The 20,775-nt window shown below is 43.7% G+C and overlaps 1 protein-coding gene across 1 annotated transcript; it reads right to left on the bottom strand.

Annotated features, from left to right (window-relative positions):
• Nucleotides 1-1,107: 1,107 nt before the first annotated feature.
• On the bottom strand, nt 1,108-2,172 carry LOC134368335 (melanoma-associated antigen 4-like). Its single transcript, XM_063084871.1, has one exon. The coding sequence runs from the start codon at nt 2,170-2,172 to the stop codon at nt 1,108-1,110; it is 1,065 nt and encodes a 354-aa protein (XP_062940941.1).
• Between the last annotated feature and the right edge of the window lie 18,603 nt (nt 2,173-20,775).

Genomic DNA, 20,775 nt, shown 5'->3' with positions numbered 1-20,775 from the left:
CCTCATGGGAGATTCACTCTTATTTCTCAGGAAACCCTTGCACGTGGTGGGTATAAATCACCTAGTTCCTGCACTGTGTTCAACTGGAACTAGGACAGGAGTGCAGGACACTTTCCATACCTGCCCCAGGTGGAGATTTCTCTCTGCTCGATCCACCATCCAAAAGGAACTGCTCAGAGAAGTTTTCCAATCCAGGCTCTGCTCGCAGCCCTAAGACACAGCGTCTGAGAGCCTGGGCCCTGCCACCACCCAGCTTCAGTGCAGGCAACTCCCACAGAGGGAAGTGCAGCGTCCAAAGCCCCGAGTTGGCTTGGCTCAGGACATGTACAATCGACTGCTCTCATCTGGAGCCCCACCTTCTGCCTAACCCTTTTCTACTTGTTCTGTAGGATTTAGAGGACATCTCACCACCTTCCCGATATGGCCGCTGCTCCTAGGCTTAACCATCCTATGGGTTGGGCTTATCCTAATATCTCCACGACTAACACAGGGCCTTCCAGAGAGCGATGCTCAATGAATGTTTGCAGAATAAACAAGTTGTGAGCAGTGGTTTCATTTATGGAGATGTAATTTCTCCTACATCATGGAAGAACACAAGCAAATGCAGGTATACATATATATTTTAATTTCACAGAACAACAGAGTTAAAGGGAAAAGGAAGCCAAAAATGACTGATTTCTTACTTTTTTCTCTATTTCTTGACCTCATATTATTTTGTTAAGTTTTTTCATATTTCCAAGTAAATTCCTATTCCGATGCCATGCTCTCTTGTTACAGACCACAAAATAAGATTTCAATTTGTTTTATGAAATAGCAAAACTTTTACTACTGAACTGGATAAAGAGTAATAAATGTGTGATCAATGTCATTCATAAACTTAGTTTCTTAAGCTAATTAAACCTTCCATTTAAAGGAATAACATTTGAAAAATTCCAAACTGAAAACAAGAGAAAGCTCCAAGTTACCCTTATAGAACAGGAAACCAAAGCTGTTTGTTATTCACTCTATTTCCCTAGCCCCACACTATCTTTCTACTTAAAACAGTGACTGCTATTTTCAAACACAGTTGAGAACCTACCTTAGACTTCATCTGGGGTTAGAGAAGCTTCAAGGTGTGCCACTAGAACTGGTACCGGCTGTGGCAGAAATGCCATTTGTGGGGGCAATTCCGGCCTGGGTGCTATCTTCCTCACCTCTCAAAGCCATCTGATACAAGTGTGGTAATAAACTGGAGAAAGTAATATTGAACTGGGCCAAATGCTCCAGAACTTCCATCTTGCTGGTGTCAGGGTGGGCACGTGGGCCCCACAGGAACCGATAGCACGCAGGATCACTGTTGGGCACCTGCCGGTACTCCAGGTAGTTTTCTTGCACCCAGTATTCGCTGATGAGCTTCCTGGGCTCTCCATAGATGGGGTGGTCCCTCCCAGGACACAACCCCAGCACACCCAGCACATACCACATGCTCTTCTCAGAGGTGCAGTCGCCCTCCATGAAGACCAAGCCCAGGGTGATAATCAGGAGGCCGGTCTTGGGCACGCTCTGGTCATCGCTCTGCATCCCATCGTAGGTGAGGCCCAGGGAGGTGCTGAGGATGTAGGAGTGGCTGGCAGGGTCCACTTCCTTCACTGCAATGCCATAGACAATCTCCATGTACTTAGAGACTTTGCTGAAGATGGCAGGGAATTGGTCCTCGTAATTTTTGAGGACTCCATTCAGCATTTCTTCCTTTGTGTTCAGCTCCTTCTTTCGATACTTGAGGAGCAGGAGATTAAGCAAATCATACATCATCTCCTGTGGTGCACCCTGGAGCAAGTACTCAGGGAATCCCGCATCCTGTGAGCTGCTTGGGCCCTCCTCTTCTTGGCTGCTGGGGCTCTCGCTTGCCTGGCTCCATGGAGGGGAGACAGTGGCAGTGGGGGATGAGCAGCCACCCTGAGGACTCTGGGGAGGACTTGGTGTTCCAGCAGCAGGCACGCCCTCCGGGGTGCCCGGGATCAGAGGAGAGGTGGAGGCAGAGGAATTGGAGGAAGAGGAAGAGGGGGTGAAGAAGAACACCTCCATGTCTTCCTCATCGCCAGGAACCTGCGCACCCACCAGGGCTGGTGCCTCTCTTTGGGCCCGAAGGTCTTCCTCAAGCTCGCAGAGCTGACTCTTGTCACAATAAGGCATCGCGACTTTCCCTGGGGGCAGAAAACAGGAGTGTGGGCTGGAGTTAGGTGACGGAGATGGGGATGCACAGGCCTGGAGGAGGGAGAGAGCGGTTGAGTGGCCTCAGCCTAGAACCACACCCTAGGGGGCTCTGACAAAGGCCTACTTACAGGTCTTCTCTTTCACTGGTGCTCTAGGGCCTCACAGGGCTCCTGTCCTCCTGGTCGGCCTGTCTCCTGTGGACATGAAGGGGGAATGAGTCGGCTCCGCAGGGTGCAGCCGGCAGAGAATGTGGCTCCAGCACTGACAGTATTGTGGGTGGGGCCGGGCGCTGCGGGGTCCCCTCTGTTCTGGGACTGGTGGAGCTCTTGTAACTCATTCAGGGCATGCAACTCACCTTGACCCCTCGCTCTCCTGTGCCTCCTCTGCTGTTACCTGAGGACACTGCCTCAGACCAAGGTCTCACCTCTCAGTTCCTGGAGCTGCTGTAAGAGGAATAGAGGAAGTCCTCAAGCTGCAGACTGCAAGGACACCTTGGACTCCCAGTGCCGACAGGAGGGGTGGTCCGGACTCTGTGAGGTCCCCACTCCTCTGTGGTGAATGAATGGTCCCCTTCATACTCCCTCAGAGCCCTCACCTTTACGTCGTCAGGACCCGGACCCAACCCTTCTGCTGGCCTGAGAAACTCTCAGAACAAGAACTCACACCCCTGATATGGAACAAAAGCCAGAGAGGGGCCCACATCTGGCCAGACCTGCCCAGGGCATCCCAGGGAGGACCGCAGGAGGTGCCCAAATTTAGTGGGATCCATGTGTCCTGGAGTGAGCGGTCTGCGTGATATCACCTTTATGTCTGGCAGGTCCTGGGACTCTACCTCTGCTGACCTGAGGCCACCTTCCTTATGCCAAAGCCCTGTCTCCATGAGACACTGGAAAAGGAAGTGAGAGCCCAACCACCCGCTGTTCCCTGGGTCTTCCCATGGCTGACAGAAGGAAGAGGGAGGGGCTGGGGTCCTGTGTGTTCTGGTGTGGGTGGTCCCCTCAGCCCTCACCTTGACTCCTGGTAGGGCCTGGGACAAATCTCTCTGTCGATCTGAGCATGGCCCTCTCAGATCAAGGTCCTCTGCCCTCTGAGACTCCTGAGCCAGAAGTGAGGCTCAGTCTGAAGGCCTCCCCACAGTCTCCTGGGCTGACATCAGGGCCACGGTGGATATTTGTGGGGCCCTCTTTATGTTCTGGGCTGGGGATACCTTCAGTCCTCACCAAAACCTCTTCCCTTGACAGATCCTGGGATTCCTCCCTCAGCTGATCAGATGTCTCTCACCCTTCTGATCCAATCTCACCCCTAAATCCAAGGCCCTCAGCTCCCTGAAAACCCCAAGCCAGAAGTGACAAGGTGTCATATCCTGGTGGTGTCACCCCTGCCTGGGGTCTCCAAGAGTTGAGAACAAGGGACCACTGCATTCTGTGGGGTCCTTTCTTTTAGGAGTTAGGGGGTACCTTCAACTAGATCTATCACCTTGACTCCTGGCTAAGCCTCAGATGACTCCTTCTGTGACCAGATGTGGCTCTCTCTGCTGACCTGAAGTTGCCCCTCAGACCAAGACCTTCACCTCCCTGAGAGGCCCAAGATAAAAGTTAGGGTGCATCGTTTCTGGGCACTTTTGCCCAGGATGTCCCAGGGCACACAGCAAGGCCTGGGTCCAGAATGTTTTGGGTTGGGGCTTCCCTCAGTCCACCCTCAGAGTATTCACCTGTAATCCTGACAGGGTCTAGACCAACCCTCTGCTGAGCTGGCATCACCTCCCTTGGCTCAGGCCAAGCTCTCACGTGCTTGAGGACCCCTTTCCCCACCATGGTGGAATTGACAGCATGTCACACCCGGCTACCCCTACCTGGATCCCCTAGGGGTTGAGAACAGGGAAGCTGGACTCTGTGGTGTCTTTTCTAAGATGGGTAGGTATATTTAGTCTTCACGAGGGGTACTTACCTCGACTTCTGAAAAACCTGGCACTTGTCCCTCAGCTGATGTAAGGCTACTCCCCTCAGAACAAAGTCATTTCCTCCCTGACATCCTCCCCAGGCTGAAGTCAGAGGCTGCCACATCCAGACAGCCCTGTCTGGGTCCTCCCAGTGCCAACAAAAGGGGTGGGGAGTTGTTGGGTCCTCGCTATCTGTGGTGGGAGGTCCCTACGTTCCTCCCTCTGTGTCCTCACCTGGGTGTGTGGCAGGGCCGGGGACTCTTTCCTATGCCGACCTGAGGCTTCAACCCTCAGACCCAAATCCTCACCACCCTCAGAGCCCCCGAGGCAGCAGCGAAGGAGCATCATATCTGTTCACCCTGCCTGGAGGTTCTAGGGCTCACAGTGGTGACAGAGTGGGTTCCTGGGAGGCCTCTGCTGTTCTGGGGTGGCGGTATCCCCAGTCGTCCTTGAGGCAAAGGTGTTCACCTCCCTGACTCCCGAAAAGGAGAAGCAAGGATGCAACACTTCTGGCCACCCTGCCCAAGTTCTCCCAGGGCGGGGCTGGGCCCCATTTTACCTGGGCTCCTGGGTCCCCTGAATCCTTACCTTGACTCCAGGTAGATCCTGGGCCATCCCTCTGCTTTTCTGAGCTCATGCTCCTAATACCAGGCCCCTGCTCTCTCCCACACCTGGATGTGGAAGTCAGGACACATGCCCAAGGCCTCCCAGGCCTGACAACAGGCTCAGGCTTCTGTGGCGTTCCCTCGTTCTGGATTCTAATGCCCCCTGCCTCTTCTCTCTGTGTTCTCACCTGTCTACCCGGAAGAGCCTCGGCCCCCTATCCTCCAATCAAGGCCCACGCCTCTTCCCCATCTCAAAGGCAGAAGTCAGCGGACGTCATTTAGGGCGCCATTCCTGGGGCTTCCGAAGCTGACAGCGGGGGTCGAGATGGACTCTGTGGGTCTCCTCAGTTCTTTCACAGGGTCCCGACATTCGCGCCTGACAGTGCCTGGTCCTGTCCTTATTCAAACCCAGTCACCCATATCACAAAAAAGCTCTGACTTCCAGAGTTGACTGAAGTGGCATGGGGGAGGGGTGGCTAAGCCTGACAAGTATGTCCCCGAGTGGCTCTCGGCTGACAACGGGGACACAGCTGGAAGATTCTGGACCCTCATTCCAGCCTCATTATCTCACTTCATCTCTAACACAGACAGAGCTGGGTCCGTTCCGCCGACTGGAAGTGTGCACCTCAAACCAAGGCCCTCCATTTTCTCAGACCTCCAAGGCGGAAGTGAGAGGACGTGACTTCTGGCACCATGCTCAGCGTGTACTGCCTGAAATGGACTCCGTGGGTCCCCTTAGTGCACCCCCTGGGGCCTCAACTTGGTTCCCGGCAGAGGCTGGAGCCCTGTCCCCTGTGACCTGAATCTGCCCCGTCACACCAAGTCCTAACTCTTTGAGTTCCCAAAGTGGGAATGTGGGAGGGGGGCTAAGCCTCACAAGACTGCCCCGAGTGGTCCAGGGGTGGCAGCAGGGGCACAGCTGGATGATTCTGAGTCCCTCGCCCCCCTGAGAGTCTCACCTCGACTCTTGCACAGACCGATCTCGGCACCCTCCGCTGACTGGAAGTGTGCACCTCACACCAACCTCTCTCGTTTCTCAGATGCCCCAAGGCGGAAGTCAGAGGACGTGACTTCCGGCAACGTGCTCGGCGTGTCCTGCCTGAAATGGACTCCGTGGGTCCCCTTAGTGCAACCCTGGGGCCTCAACTTGGTCCAAGCAGAGGCTGGAGCCCTGTCCCCTGTGACCTGAATTTGCCCCGTCACACCAAGGCCTAACTCCGTGAGTTCCCGAGGTGGGAATGTAGGAGGGGGGCTGAGCCTCACAAGTCTGCCCCGAGTGGTCCACGCGTGGCAGCAGGGGCACAGCTGGATGATTCTGAGTCCCTCACCCCCCTGAGAGTCTCACCTCGACTCTAACAAAGACTGATCACGTTCCCCTCTGCCGACTGGAATCGTGCACCTCACAGCAACCGCTCAGGTTTCTCAGATGCTCCAAGGCGGAAGTCAGTGCACGTGACTTCCGGCAGCATGCCAGGAGTGTCCCAGAGAAGTGGACTGTATGGGTCCCCTTACTTCACCCTCAAGGTCCTCACCTTTATTCCTAGGAGGCCTGTGATACCTCCCTGGGCCTACCTGAATATGCCCCTCTTGGACCGAGGTCCACACTTCCCCGATTCCTTGAGGCAGAAATGGACTTGTGTAAGTGAATCCTTGTATAGGTGAAAATTGGGGAATTGGTCACACTGACACCTCTGTCTGGGTCCTTGCAGGGTTTACGGCACGGGTGGAGATGGATTCTTTATATATGTTGGTGGCTAGATGGAGAAGGGATCCAAACCCCTGATTTTGGTGTTATCAAAGCACTCTGTAATCAACTGAGCTAACGAGACAGCATGAGATGGAGTCCTTGTGGTTGCTTTGTTTTGGGGAGTGGACCCCTCTGACGTCACTCATGAGGGCCCTCATCTTGGCAACTGGCTTCATGACCAAATGCTTTCTGGGAGATGTCCTCCCTGTCACATCTGAGAATTTGTCTAACTGCAGCCCTTGTGAAAAATGACTCCAAGTCTGGAGCTGCAGCAGGGAAGACCAGTGGTAGACAGTCATATCTATAGTGTTGCCTTAGAAACACCTCTCCTGCATCTATGTCTACCATATATATTTTAACTTCTATTCTTTGTTTATGCCTTTTTTTCTTAGTAATTGATCATCTTTGCAAAAAATGTCTATTTTATAAGCATTTTCAAAGAACTGGGTTTTGTTTGTTATCTCGGATATCTGTTTCATTATTAATGCATTTATCTTTATTATTTCCTACTCTCTTCTAACTTCGACTTGATATTGTATTTATTCCCCAGCTTCTTGATTTGCCTGGATGTTTTAAATGTTTTTTTATGTTTCTAATACATTTAAGGATATACTTTTCCCTCTGAGTATCACTTGAGATGTATCACACAGTCAGTGTTAAATACTTTATGTGTATTGCTTGAACCCGTCAAAAGTTGAGTATATTACTCTATTACTTATCCTATTATTTTTTCCATATATATCCCCATATAAGGGGGTGTAAAATTATTTTTGAGAAGATTGTGTAATGTTTGAGAGGGATAGAATGTCATTTGAATGAGATATCCGGATCCAGGGGCACTATGTTTTGTTTTCTTTTATTTTGGTCATTAGTTATAGACGGGACTTAATCATATTCAAATGCTGTTGACACAGTTGGTTTTGTTGCAGGTCTGCAAAGAAGTTTAACACTATAAGATCAATCGATATAATTGCCAAGTTGTAACAGTTAGGAAAATAGAAACGCTTCTGAACATTTCATATAGAGGGAATATAATGCATGGGATTGGTTACATAAGTGTCGGAGAAGACAAAGATGGCAGAGGTGGAGAATCAAATAATTAGCAACATGAAGTAGTAAATCCCACCTCTAGGCTGAGAGGAGAGGCTGTTACTGGAGCCTATGTGTTGAGTTCGACAGGATCTGAAGTCATGGTGGGACAACGTGATGGTGGCTCATGGAAATATGTGATGGAGCCAACGAAAATATGTAGTCATTAAGAAGAAGCCACCTGATGCAGAGGAAGAATGAGGAAAACTCTGGCTGCTCGGTCCTGGTTTTATCTCCTGTGGGTCCCTCCACTTGGTTAAACCAAAATGGCAGCCAAATGTTGGTGAGCTTAGAAATTTTAGCCTGCAGGGGTCAATCCCTGTATAGCAGAGAGCAGAGCAGAAGAATGAGTGATGGGTCTGTGGGCAAATAGTACTAAGACTGGCTAACTATGTGAACATATTGAGCGAGAAAAATCATATCTCCATTAATCTTAAATGTATTTAATAAAAATTAACATACATTAGTAGTGAAAGAAATGTTAGTCTATAAGTATAAAATGCAGTGCTATGAGTCCATACTGATATAAATAAATGACTGAATAAATAAAGAAATAGAGAAGAGTAGACAAATCTCCTGTGCAGAAGAATTGCTGAGCATTTATGCAGGTACTCTCTACTCCTCAAGTGTGGGCTGTGTATTAGTGATGTTCTTCCAATGAGAGTACAGTGTGGATGGGGGGAAAAGGATAACTTTACAGTAGAGAGGCCTGAAAACCACCACCTGGGGGAGGTGGTCAAGATTAACGTCAACAGTTGGTAGTATATGTGCTTAATAATGAGAATAGCACTTTACGTCTGTGGTCTTCCCCTTGCCAAGTTCATAATCCCAGTGTAATCACGACAGAATCATCAGAAAAATTCCAAAAGAGGGTCATCCTAAAATATGCCTGACTAGCATGGCACTCCTCAAAACTGTCAAGATCATCACAAACAAGGAATGCCTGAGAAACTGTCACAGCCAAGAGAGGAGCCTAAGGAGGCATCATGGGTAAATGTTGTGTGAAATGCTGGGTAGAATCCTGCAACAGAAAAAGGGTATTAGATAAAAATGAAGGGAAATCTGAATAAAGTGTGTATTTTTGATAATAACATTTTATTAGTTTTGGTTTATTAGTTGTGACAATTGTGCCATACTAAGATGATAGTAACAGGGGAGATTGAGTGAGACATATGCACCCTCTCTGTCCTATCGTTGTAATTTTTCTGTAAATCTACAATTATTCTAAAAGAAGTTTATTAAAAATTGAAAAAAGTAAATTGAGCCAACTAGATGAAGAATATGTATGAAAAACCTATGGCAAACATTATACTTATATGGGGAAAAGTTGAAAACATTTACTCTGAAATTGGGTACTAAATGGACCCTTGATTTATGAAAATGGTGCTACTGCAAAGTAATGGGGAGAGGACAGTCATTTTAATGAATCACAATGAACCAACTGTGTCTCTAAATAGGGTAGAAAATGCAACTGGAACCCTCCTGACGCTATACAAAAGCTAATTGCAGAGGAATTAAAGACCTAGTTTCCAAATTGTTGTAAAAAAATGTCAGCCATACATGAAATTATGTAGAATAGTAAAATGAAACTTCCTATATTTCTGTCATCTAGAGAGCAGGTAGCATGGGTCAAATAGGGCATTGATAATCCTGGACGGGAAAGGACTGAAGAAGGCTGGGGACAATGGTCAGGTCAGTATCAGAAAGCATGCAGATGATATGAGTGGGGGAACGAGAGGAAGTGGCAGCTCCTTCTGCCCTTTGTCTCCAACGTAGATTACCTTGCCACCTTCATGGGCCATTCTTTTCAAAGAGCACAATCGGGAATGTAGAGGTGGCTTGGGAAAAAGCTACCTGGATCGATGATCTGTTCATTCCACCTCCCACAGCATATCCTGCTGAAAACTGGAGCCCTGGAGCTTCAAGAAGTATGGCCTGACAGCACGATTCAGAGACTCGTGACAAGAGATGTTGGGCTGACACTCTGAAAAATCCCAGGAAGATTTTACCCACCTGGAGGCAGTGCCAGGTTATCCATATGTGACAGGAGTAGGGTCCTACCTCTGTCCTCACCAGGATGTGAGCTCTTGATGGGAGGAAGGGTTTCAGGGTTTTTGCTTCCTTCATTTTATGCTCACTTCAAGGTGTCCTGCAGATCCTGCGCTTTTGTGGGAAACTCTCTCTGGGGATCCCCGCTACTGAGACTTGGAGTACTTAACGGAACAAAGGAAGGGGTCTCTCCTGAGGTCAGAGGTACTCTAAAGGTAGAGAGGATAGGTATCATGGGATGACCCTGAGCAAATTCCACAATGGGAGGGGGCCTCCAGGGACAGCAGTGCATGGGCTTCTTCACCAGCACATCAGCTACCACCAGTCTGGGCAGGATATGTCATGGAAGTCTTAATGAAGACCCTTCACCATTTAAATGGGATTTGGAGTTCCTAGTTGGAAAGGCTTCAGGTTAGCAGTCAGTCTCGGAATGAGAACGGAGTCACCCAAACTGGAGCTCCAGGTGATGGGCTGAGAAGGCACTGCAGGAAGGAAGAACGCCATCTTGATTATCACATCTGCCCATGGATAGTTGCTGGCCCAGATCAATGTGTGCCCCGACCTCTGCTCCACCTACTTCCCCTCAGCTGTCCTCTCTCTCTCTTTTTATTCTTTTCCATTTACAAGTTGGATTATATTATATTTTGCTTTATTTTATTTTAAATTTTTAAATTTATTATTAGCATATTCATCCTTACAAAACATTTTATTTCTTTATGCCCTTTTTTGGCAAAGATCAAGTGTAGTGCCCTCACTCCTGACAGGGCCCTCACGGAATTCAGGAACCTCAAGATTCCACAAGTGGTTGAATTGTGGCTTTGTCACAGATTTCACTGAAGGTTTGGTTCATCTCCACATCTACTCCGCCCAGGAACAACTGAGCTCTTGTGGATGTTGCTTTCTTCCTCAGCTTTGGCTATCAGTGTCTCGGATGCGGTTAGCCTCTCTTGTAGCCAGAATGGGGTACACAATGTCAGCGGTGAAGGTAGAAAATCTTGGGTGTTTATTTCACAATGGTTCCTCTTTGCCTCCCCCGGCCAGATCCACAAGGAGATCTTTCTCAGTTCTTCATTTTGACAACCTATTGGGGTTTCTGGGGGTAAGGCCCACGAACTTTCCTCTAAAGCCTGCAGCCCCACGTAGCTTATTACTCTCATAGTACCCCACACTCAACCTTCAGAAATTCATCAGAGTTACCACTTAGATATTCTTACCAGTTTATGACTCCGGCAGCTTTTGCTCCAGGTAAACAGATCTTTCTTGTGGCTCTTTGTATGCACCTGTCTCTCCACATTTTGGGTTGGTGGTTTGCCCTAAAGTCTCGGTTCTCTGATGGGTGTAAGAAAAGTAGTTAATTTTTCAGATTGTCAAGCATTTTCTTGTTGTAAGAATGGGACTGTAGACAGCTGTACAGATTTTTGGACTGCTTAAGGTATTACATATACATATTACCTCCCTTCATGTCTTTTTACCCTTCCCAATTTATGTCTTGATTGTCTTAAATATTTCTTCTATATACATTTAAAGCCACATCAATGTGATAACTTTTGCTTAACCTGTCAAACATAACTTAGAAAACTCAAGGGGAGAAAGAAAGTCTATTCTATTCACCCACATTTTTGCTTACTATGTTCTTTTTTCATTCCTGATGATACAACTCCACATTAACCTTTTCATAAATTTACTTTTCTGTTTGGGGAACTGTCTTTTCCTTCATCAGAAAACGTCTTGATTTCCCATTCATCCTGAAGGATATTTTACTAAATATAGGATTCTTTCTTCACTCTTCTTTCCTTTAAGTACTTGAGAGATGTGCATTTTTCCTTCTGGCCTTTGTGATTTGTTTTGATAAAAAAAAAAAAAAAACACTGTGATTTGAATTGATTTCCCTCTGTATTAGTCTGTAATGTGCAAAGAAACAACGTTTATTGCTGATAGTGTCAGAAGCTGGGAAGTCCAAAGTGCAGGGAACACTTCTGGTGAGGGCATTCTTTGGTGATGACTTCAGTGATGCAGGGTGTTACACGGTGAACTGGTGGATGACTTGAACAGAGAGAGAGGGAGCTTCTCGTGTGCTCTCCTTTTAAAGCCAGCAGAACTACACCAATGACCACCCATCAACGGATTAATTCTCATACTGTCCTCACAATCTAATCACCTCTTTAAGGTCCCTCTTTCAGTGACCATAATAGGATTTCCATGCTCTCGACATTGGCATTCAGGATTAAGCTTCTAATGCACAAACTCGAGGGACACAATTCAATCCATATCATCCTGTAAGCTGAGGTGTGGTTTCTTTCTTGCTGCTTTTAAGATTTTTTCTTTGTCTTTAGTTTTCAGAAGTTTGAGTGGTGTGTCTTCACTTGGATGTTTTCGGGTTTTTTTTTTTTAAATTATTATTTATAGTATTTGGGTACTGAGCTGCTTGAATTTGTAGGTTTATGGCTATTCTAAATTTGGCAAGTGTTCAGCTATTTTTATTTGGGAGCTTTTCAAGCCCTATCCTCATTTTCATGTCTTTCCTGTGCTCCAGCAACATGAATGTTAGATCTTTTGTTATAGTCCTGTAGGTTCCCAAGGCTCTGTTCATTTTTATATCAGTGTATCTTCCATCTGTTGTTCAGACTGGGAAATTCCTATTCTATCTTTCAGCTCACTGATTCTTTCCTCATTGTCTCCATGCTCTTGTGAGCCCATCCAATGGGTTTTATTGCAGTTTTTCATTTGAGGAAACTTCACTGGATTTTTTTTTGTATGTGCTACTTTGTTAAGACCTCTTCTTTTTTTTCCATTTGTTTCAAGTGTGGTCCTAATTTTGTATTGAAACATTTTTATGACGGTTGATTTAAGATCTTTGTCAGATAATTCTTTCGTGTCTGTCACCTTGGTGTTGGCATGTATGGATTGTATGTTTTTACTTGTTTAAGATCTTCCTGTGTATTTTTGCTTTGTTTAAGTTTTTTCTGCTTCTTGTTATGTGAGTGAATTAAAATTTTTATTGAAGCATATTGATTGTATGTATTTATGGAGTACACAGTTATATTTCAATATGTACATACAATGTGGGATGATCTAATCTGGTAATTAGCATATTCATCCCTGCAAACCTTCATCATTTCATTTTGATGTGGACATTTGACCTCCTCTCTTCTAGTTGTTTCATAATCTGTGTTAAACCGTTGTTATTAAAGATTCTTGGGTCCACGGCATAGGAATAGAATTTATTTTTCCTTTCTAGCTGTAATTTTGTGTCCATTAACCAGCCTCTCACTTCCCTCCTTCCTCCCTGCCCTTTCCCAACTCTAGTAACCACAGTTCTTCCCTCTCCTTTTACCAGTTCAATGTATTATTTATTTGTTTGTTTCCTTGTTTGTTTTTAGCCCCTACATATGAGTGAGATCATGCGGCATTTCTCTCTCTGTGCCTGGCTTATTTCACTTAATTTTCTCCAAGCCCATCCGTGCGGCTGGAAACAGCAGATTTTCATTCCTTTTTATGGGTGAGTAGTATTCCCTTGAGTCTATATACCACATTTTCTTTCTTTTAGTTGAAAGATAATTGATTATACATATTTGTAGGATACAAAGTTGAATATCAATACCTGTGTACAATATGTGATCAGTATATCAGGATAATTACCATATTCACCATTTCAAAATTTGATCATTCTTTGTGACCCTTAACCAACTTTTCGCTAACGCCCCTTCCCCTCTCCTTTTGAAAGTTTAGCAGATCATTGGGATTGTTGTTTCTTTCTTTGTTTCTTATTTATTTGTTTGCTTGTTTGTTTGTTTTGTAGCTCCAATTTATGAGTGAGGTATTTCTCTTTCTTTGCCTGGCTTATTTCACTTAACATGATTTTCTTCAAGTTCATCTATATTTCTGCAAATGACAGAACTTCAATCATTTTTATGGCTGAGTAGTGTACATATAATTCCATTGTGTATATATACCACAGTTGCCTTATCCAGTCATCTGTCAATGGACGTTTAGGTTGGTCCAATATCTTGACTATTGTAAATAGATCTGTGATAAACATTGGAGTGCAGGTATCACTTGGACATGATAATTTCCATTCCATTGGGTATATACCCAGTAGGGGGATTGCTGGATCATTTGGTAGTTCTATCTGTTGTTCTTTGAGAAAACCCCATTCTGTTTTCCATAATGGCTGCACTAATTTACAGTGACACCAACAATGTACAAGGGTTCCCATTTCTCCACATCCTCACCAGCATTTGTTATTCTCAGCCTTTTTGGTAACAGCCATTTTAAAGGAGCAAGAAGATATCTAAAAGTAGTTTTGATTTCCATATCCCTGATGATTAATGACGTGGAGCATTTTTTCATATACCTGTTGGCCATATGTATGTCTTCTTTTGAGAAATATCCATTCACCTTATTTGCCCATTTATAAATTGGTTTATTTAGTTTTTTACGATAGACTTGTTTGAGTTCCTTCTATTTTCTGCGTATTAGTCCATTGTCTGATGCACAGTTTGCAAATATTTTCTCCCGTTCTGCAGGTTGTCTCTTTGCTCTGTTGATTGTTTCCTGTGCCGTGCAGATGTTTTTAGTTTGATAACTCCCATCTGATTATTTTTGCTTTTGTTGCCTGTGCTTTTAAGGTCTTACTCATAATATCTGTGCCCAGTTCTACATCGTGGAGGGTTTCCCCTGTGTTCTCTTCCAGAAATTTTATAGTTTTAGGACTTACATTTAAGTCCTCAATCCATTTTGACTTCATTTTTGTATGCGGTGAAAGATAGGTGTCTAGGTTCATTCATCTACACATGGATATCCAGTTGTATCAGCATGATTTATTGAAGGGGCTCTTCTTTCCCCAATGTTATGTTTTCAGGGCCTTTGTCAAGGATCAGTTGGCTATAAGTACATGGATTTATTCCTGGGTTCTCTATTCTATTCCAGTTTTCCATGGGTCTATTTGTATGCTGGTACCAGGCTGTTTTGGTTACTACAGCTTTGTAGTACATTTTGAAGTCAGGTAGTGTGATACCTCCTGTTTTATTCCTTTTGCTGAGAATTCCTTTGTCTATTCGGGAATTTTTGTTTGTTTGTTTCATATGAATGTTAGGATTTTTTTTCTATTTCTGTGAAGAATGTCATTGGGAATTTGATAGGGATTGTGTTGAATCCGTAGATCACTTTGGGTAGTATGATCATTTTCACAATATTAATTCTAGCAATCCATGAGCATAGAATGTCCTTCTGTCTTTTTGTGTCCTCCTTAATTTCTTTCAGCACTGATTTGTAGTTTTCATCGTAGAGATCTTTCACCTCCTTGGTTAGATTTATTCCTACATATTTGACTTTTTTTGATACTTATTGTAAATGCTATTGCATTCTTGATTTCTTTTTCTGCTAGTTCATTGACAGTGTGTAAAAACACTAGTGAATTTGTATACTGATTTTGTATCCTGCTACTTCACTGAATTCTTAATTGAGCTCTAACAGTTTTTTGATAGACTCTTTAGGCTTTTCTCTATATAAGATCATGTCATCTGCCAACAGGGACAATTTTACTTTCTCCTTTCTACTATGGATGTACTTTATTTCTTTCCTTTGCTCAATTACCCTGGCTAGAACTTCCAGTACTATGTTAAATAGGAGCGGCGAGTGTGGGCATCCTTGTCTTGTTCCAGTTCATTGAGGAAAAGCTTTCAAGTTTTCACAGTTCAGGATGATGCTAACTGTGGTTTTGTCAAATATGGCCTTTACTGTGTTGTGACACTTTTCTTCTATGCCTAGTTTGTTGAGAACTCTTATCTTGAAGGGATGTTGAATTGGATAAAGAAAGGTTTTTTTGCATCATTTGACATCATCATATGACTTTGTCTTTCATTAAGTTGATGTGGTGTATCACATTTATTGTTTTGCTTATGTTGAATCTTCCTTGCATCCCTGGGATGAATCCCACTTGATTAAGTGATGTATAATCTTTTTGATGTTCTGTTTTATTTGTTTTCTAGTACTTTGTTGAGAAGTTTTGCATCTAATTCATCACAGATATTGGCCAGCGGTTTTCTTTTTTGGTTGTGTCTTTGTCTGATTTTGGTATCAGGTATGCTGGCCTCATAGAATGAGTTTGAAAGCCTACTGTCTTCTTTAGTTTTTTGGATAGTTTGAGAAGAATTGGTATTAAATCTTCCTTAAAAGTTTGGGAAAATTCAGCAATGAAGTCCTCTGGTCCTGGGCTTTTCTTTGTTGAGAGACTGTTGTTTACTGATTCAATCTCATTGCTCATTACTGGTCTGTTCAGGTTTTCTGTTTCTTCTTGGTTCAGTCTTGCTGTGTTATATATGTCCAGACATTTATCCATTTTCTCTAGATTTTCAAATTTGTTGGCATATAGTTGTTCATAATAGTCTTTAGTGAGTCTGCATTTCTGTGGATTCAGTAGTAATGTCTCCTTTTTCATTTCTGATTTTGGTATTTGTGTCTTCTCTTTGTTTCTTGGTTATTCTAGCTAATGGTTTGTCAGTTTTGTTTATCTTTCAGAAAAACAAGTGTTTGGTTCATTAATCTTTTGTATCTTTTTTTTTGCCTCTTTATCATTAACTTATGCTCTGACTTTTTTTTTTTATTTTATTTTTTATTTTGTAGATATACATTGTGGCTGATTATTACTTTCTATCTACTAATTTTGGGGTTGGAATTTTCTTGCTTTTTTAGTTCCTTGAAGTATAATATCAGGTTGTCTATTTGAGGTCTTTCATCTTTATTTGACATAAAAACTTATTGCAATAAACATCCTTCTTCAAACTGCTCTTGCAATATCCCGTAGATTTTGGTGTGATGTGCTTCTAGTTATATTTGTTTCAAGAATTTTTTTGATTTCCTGCTTTCCCTCTTTTTTGACCCATTGGTCATTCAGGAGCATGTTGTTTAATTTCAGTGATTCTGTATAGTTTACAAAGTTTCACTTGTTATTGATCTCCAGATGTATTCAATGTGGTCTGAAAAAAATACTTGATGTAAGATCAATATTTTAAAATTTGTTGAGACTTGATTTGGGCCTAATACGTGGTCTACCCTGGAGAATGATCCATGTGCTGATGAGAAGAATGCATATTCTGCATTTGGATGAAATGTTCTGTAAAGGTCTGGCAGGTGTGTTTGCTCTAATGTGCGGTTTAACTCCAATGTTCCTTGGCTAAATTTTTGTGCAGGTGATCTGTCCAATGCTGAGAGACGGATGTTCAAGTCTCCAACTATTAACATATTGGGGTCTATCTGTCCCTTTAGCTCCAAGAATAATTGGTTCATATATCCAGGGGCTCGGATGTTGGGTGCATGTATATTCATGATTACTACATCCTATTGCTGAATCATTCCCATTATCATTTTATAATGTCCTTATTTGTCTCTTTTTATAGTTTTTGTTTTAAAGTCTATTTTATCTCATAGAAGTGTACTTATTCCTGCTTGTTTTTGGTTTCCACTTGTGTGGAATAACTTTTTCCATCCCTTCTCTATTCGTCTATGTGTGTCTTTATGTGTGAAGTGAGTCTCTGGTAGGCAGCATATATATTTTGTTTTAGATTTTTAGTTCATCAGTCAGTCTACATCTTTTTATTGGGTAATGTCATCCATTTATATTCAGGGTTGTTATTGAAAGGTTTTGCCTTACTCCTGGCATTTTATTGACTTTTTTAATGATTGTTTTATGTTTGTTTTGCTTGTTTCGTTCCTTTGATTACTTTTCTTTTATGTTTTTTGTTTTTCCTTTTCTTCTAGTGATAAAATATAGGTTTTTTCTCTTTCTTGTTTGCGTATCTAATCTACCAGGGAGTTTTATTCTTTCTCATGCATTCATGACAATGATTATTGCTCTTTTGATTCTGAATGTAAAACTCCCTTGAGGATTTCTTGTACGGTCAGTCTCATTGTGGTCTCCTTTACTTCTGAAGGATAGCACTGCTGGTTATAGTGTTCTTGGTGGGTCATTTCCTATAAGGTTTCTGTTGAGACGTCTGCTGTTAGTATGCTGGGGATTCCCTTATAGGTGACTTGACACTTTTCTCTCACTGCTCTCTCTCTCTCTCCCTCCTTCTCGCTTCCCTCTTTTTTTTTTTTTTTTTTTTTTTTGACTTCTGACAATTTAACCATAGTATATCCTAGGAGGGCATTTTTTTTTTTTTTTTTGAGAGGGGGTTTGAACCTGTTTGGGGATCTCTGAGACTCTTGAGTCTGGACAACCATATCTCTCAGAATACTTGTGAAGTTTCCAGCTATCATTTTGTGAAATACATCTCTAATGACTTTTCCTTCCTCTTCTTTTTCCCGAACACCCATAATCTGTATGTTTTCATGCTTAAGCTTGTCCGATAGATCGCATAAGCTTTCTTCAGTTTTTAAATTCTTTTTTCTTTTTGGTCCAACTCAGTTAATTCAAAAGCCTGTCTTCAAGTCTACAAATTCTTGCTTCTGCTAGTTCTAGGCTCTTGCTTAATCTCATGGTGGTATTTTATTATTTTGTTGAATGAATTCTTCAGTCCCAGGATGTTGCTATGTTCCTTTTTATGATATCCATCTTTTTGTTGAATTTCTCCTTCAGGCCCTGGAATGTTTTTCTCCCTTATTGTTATTTCAGTCTATTTTCTTGCATCATGCTGAGTTTCCTGAAGATTATTATTTGGAATTCCTTTTCTGGCATTTCATAGATTTTCTGCTGTTTGGAGTCTGGTATTGGAGAACTATTGCTTCCTTTAGTGGAGTCACGTTTCCTTGTTTTTTTCATGCTTCTCATGTCTGTGAGTTGATGTCTGGGCATCTGGTGTGGCAGTCATTTCTTCTAACTTTTGGGGTAGTTCTTGAATGGAGAAACTGTTCCTGTAGAAGTGTTCTATATTATCAGTCAGGTTGAGTATTTCAGGTTTGGTTCCAGGTGAGCACCGCAGGGTAGTCTTCGTGCCACTTCTTCAGCTGCATTCAATCTTGGAGCTCTCTGTGGGTGTCTTCATGGCTGAGGCAGTGGGGCCTTTGGCAGTTTCTTCTTGGGAGTGGGTAACACTGAGTAGGGTTTTTGTGGCTACAGGCACAGCATTAAGTACCTTTGGGGTAGGCTGGTTCGCTCAGTGGTTCCTGTGCCAAAGTGAGTGACTCTGTATGGTGTCGCTGTGGTCACCAGTCAAACTTTGATTCCTTGGACAGGTGTTGTGGCAATGGTCAGTTCCTCTGGTAAACTGGGCAGGGTTGAAAGGGTAGTGACCAGAGTGTACAGTACTGGGCAAAGTGCTGGTGCACTTCTTTGTGCCCCTGAGTGAGGTGGGCAAGCTTTCTGAAGTTTCCCCACTGGAGTGTGTGGGTCTATGCAAGTTTATCAGGGCCACAATGCACTGTGCATACCTGGGAGAAGCCAGCATGCTCCCCTCAACCTCTCAGTTGGAGTGGGAGTTCCCAGCAGGCTCTCCAAGGTGGGTAGGACACTGCATTGCCCAGGGGAGGTGGTTGGGCTTTCTGAAATTTCTGTGCTGGAGTAGGTGGATCTAGACAATATTACCTGAGATGTGCCCGTCTGTGAGCACCCAAAGGTGCTCCAGACCATCATGCTCCTGCCACCCTCTGCAGTGTGTTGGGTGGTTTTTGTTTGAGATGTTGCCATTTTGGTTGTCATGGTATTTTACTCTGGATCTTATTTAATGCTTCTATTGTAGTTGGCTTCCTCTGACACCACTCTAGCAAGAGAAGCAGGGTACCCTTTCATTACTGCCATGTGGAAATGGAAGACCAGGTTCCCGTCTTGACCTCCACTGACACCCAAGTCTCTTCATTACTGCTGAGTGGGAGTGGCTGCTCTGGGTCCCCACTAGGCCTCTACTGATACCTCCTTATATGGGAGTGGTTGGTATTTTCATTCATGTCCCCCATGTGGCCTCCACTGATACCACGGTTTGTGGGGGATGCCCTCATTATTGCTGGACAGTAGTGAAAGTCTTCACACTTCATTAGGCCTACTTTGTTGACATCCCAGTTGACAGAGGAAGGGGTAACTTGTTATTTTTGGATGGAAGACCATGTTCGCCACATAAGCTGTACAGACAAGCTGGGGTTGGGGGTAGGGGAAGGCCTCATTTGTACCTGGTGGGGAAGAAACTCCAAGCTCCCACTCAGACTTCTCTGACACCAATCTAATGGTGGTGAGGGGGCAGTTGGAGCACCATGGTATATCCTGATGAGGGTGAAAATCTAGGCTTCCTACTTGGATTTTCTTGGTGTGTGTGTGAGGGAAGCCTCAGATCATTTAAAACATTTTTTTTTTTTTTTTGGTCGTGGTGTTTGGTGGGAGTAGGGCAGTTGTTGTGTAAAAGATTTCCATCCTGTTAGGCTGACCCCTTCCTTTTTTGCATAGACAGAGCAGGCTTTTGTCGAGCCTTTTTTTGCCCCCTGCACCTGTTGGCCTTTTCATTTGCTAGCTTTTAAAGCTCCATTTCTGAAATATATGAGGCATGTGGAAAACCCGAGGAACTCACCACTGTGTTATTCCTTGGACGCCAAGGTCTTTACCAGCCTGTATTTCTCTCTCCACTGTTAAGTCTTCTTATGCTTGTTTTACATATAATGTTCTGAGGGTTTAGTTGTACTTAGCAGGAGAAATGGGGGAAAACACATATACTCCATCTTCCCAGAAGTGGAAGTTGAATCCCTATGGAGAATTTTACAACAATGATAAGACTGAATAAAAGCCAGCCTTGACTTTGGTCACCACCATATCTCGGTATATCTACATAATTCTATTGACAAAATACTCTCCCCACAAATCACTTATCTTTAGTCTTTTAAAAAGTTGCTAGTTTTTTTAAGGTATTTTTGACATTGACATTCAATGAATTTCCCAAAGTGTCTAATTTGAAAATTTTACATATCTATACAGCAGGAAAACCATCACCATGGTCAAGATAGTAAACATATCCATTACGCTTAAAAGGTTCCTCCTATCCCTTTGTAATTCCTCCCTCCAGCCCCTTCCTGTATCACCAGTCCCAAGCAACTATTGATCTGCCTGTCATGGTAGATTAGCTTGAATATTGAAAAGGCTTATATGAATACTTTAGAGGGGGATGGTTGCAGTGTATTGTAGGTATATGATTATCTTTTTAAGAACTGTCAAATTGTTTTGAAAAGGTGTCATT

The sequence above is a fragment of the Cynocephalus volans genome, chromosome X (assembly GCF_027409185.1).
Source record: "Cynocephalus volans isolate mCynVol1 chromosome X, mCynVol1.pri, whole genome shotgun sequence".
In the NCBI taxonomy this organism is placed as follows: Eukaryota; Metazoa; Chordata; class Mammalia; order Dermoptera; family Cynocephalidae; genus Cynocephalus; species Cynocephalus volans.
Note: the sequence above shows the minus strand (reverse complement) of the source record. Positions and strands in the feature narration are given on the sequence as shown.

Excerpts from the sequence above, each read along its gene's own strand:
- LOC134368335 (XM_063084871.1), bottom strand. The coding sequence starts at position 2,172 with ATGCCTTATTGTGACAAGAGTCAGCTCTGCGAGCTTGAGGAAGACCTT.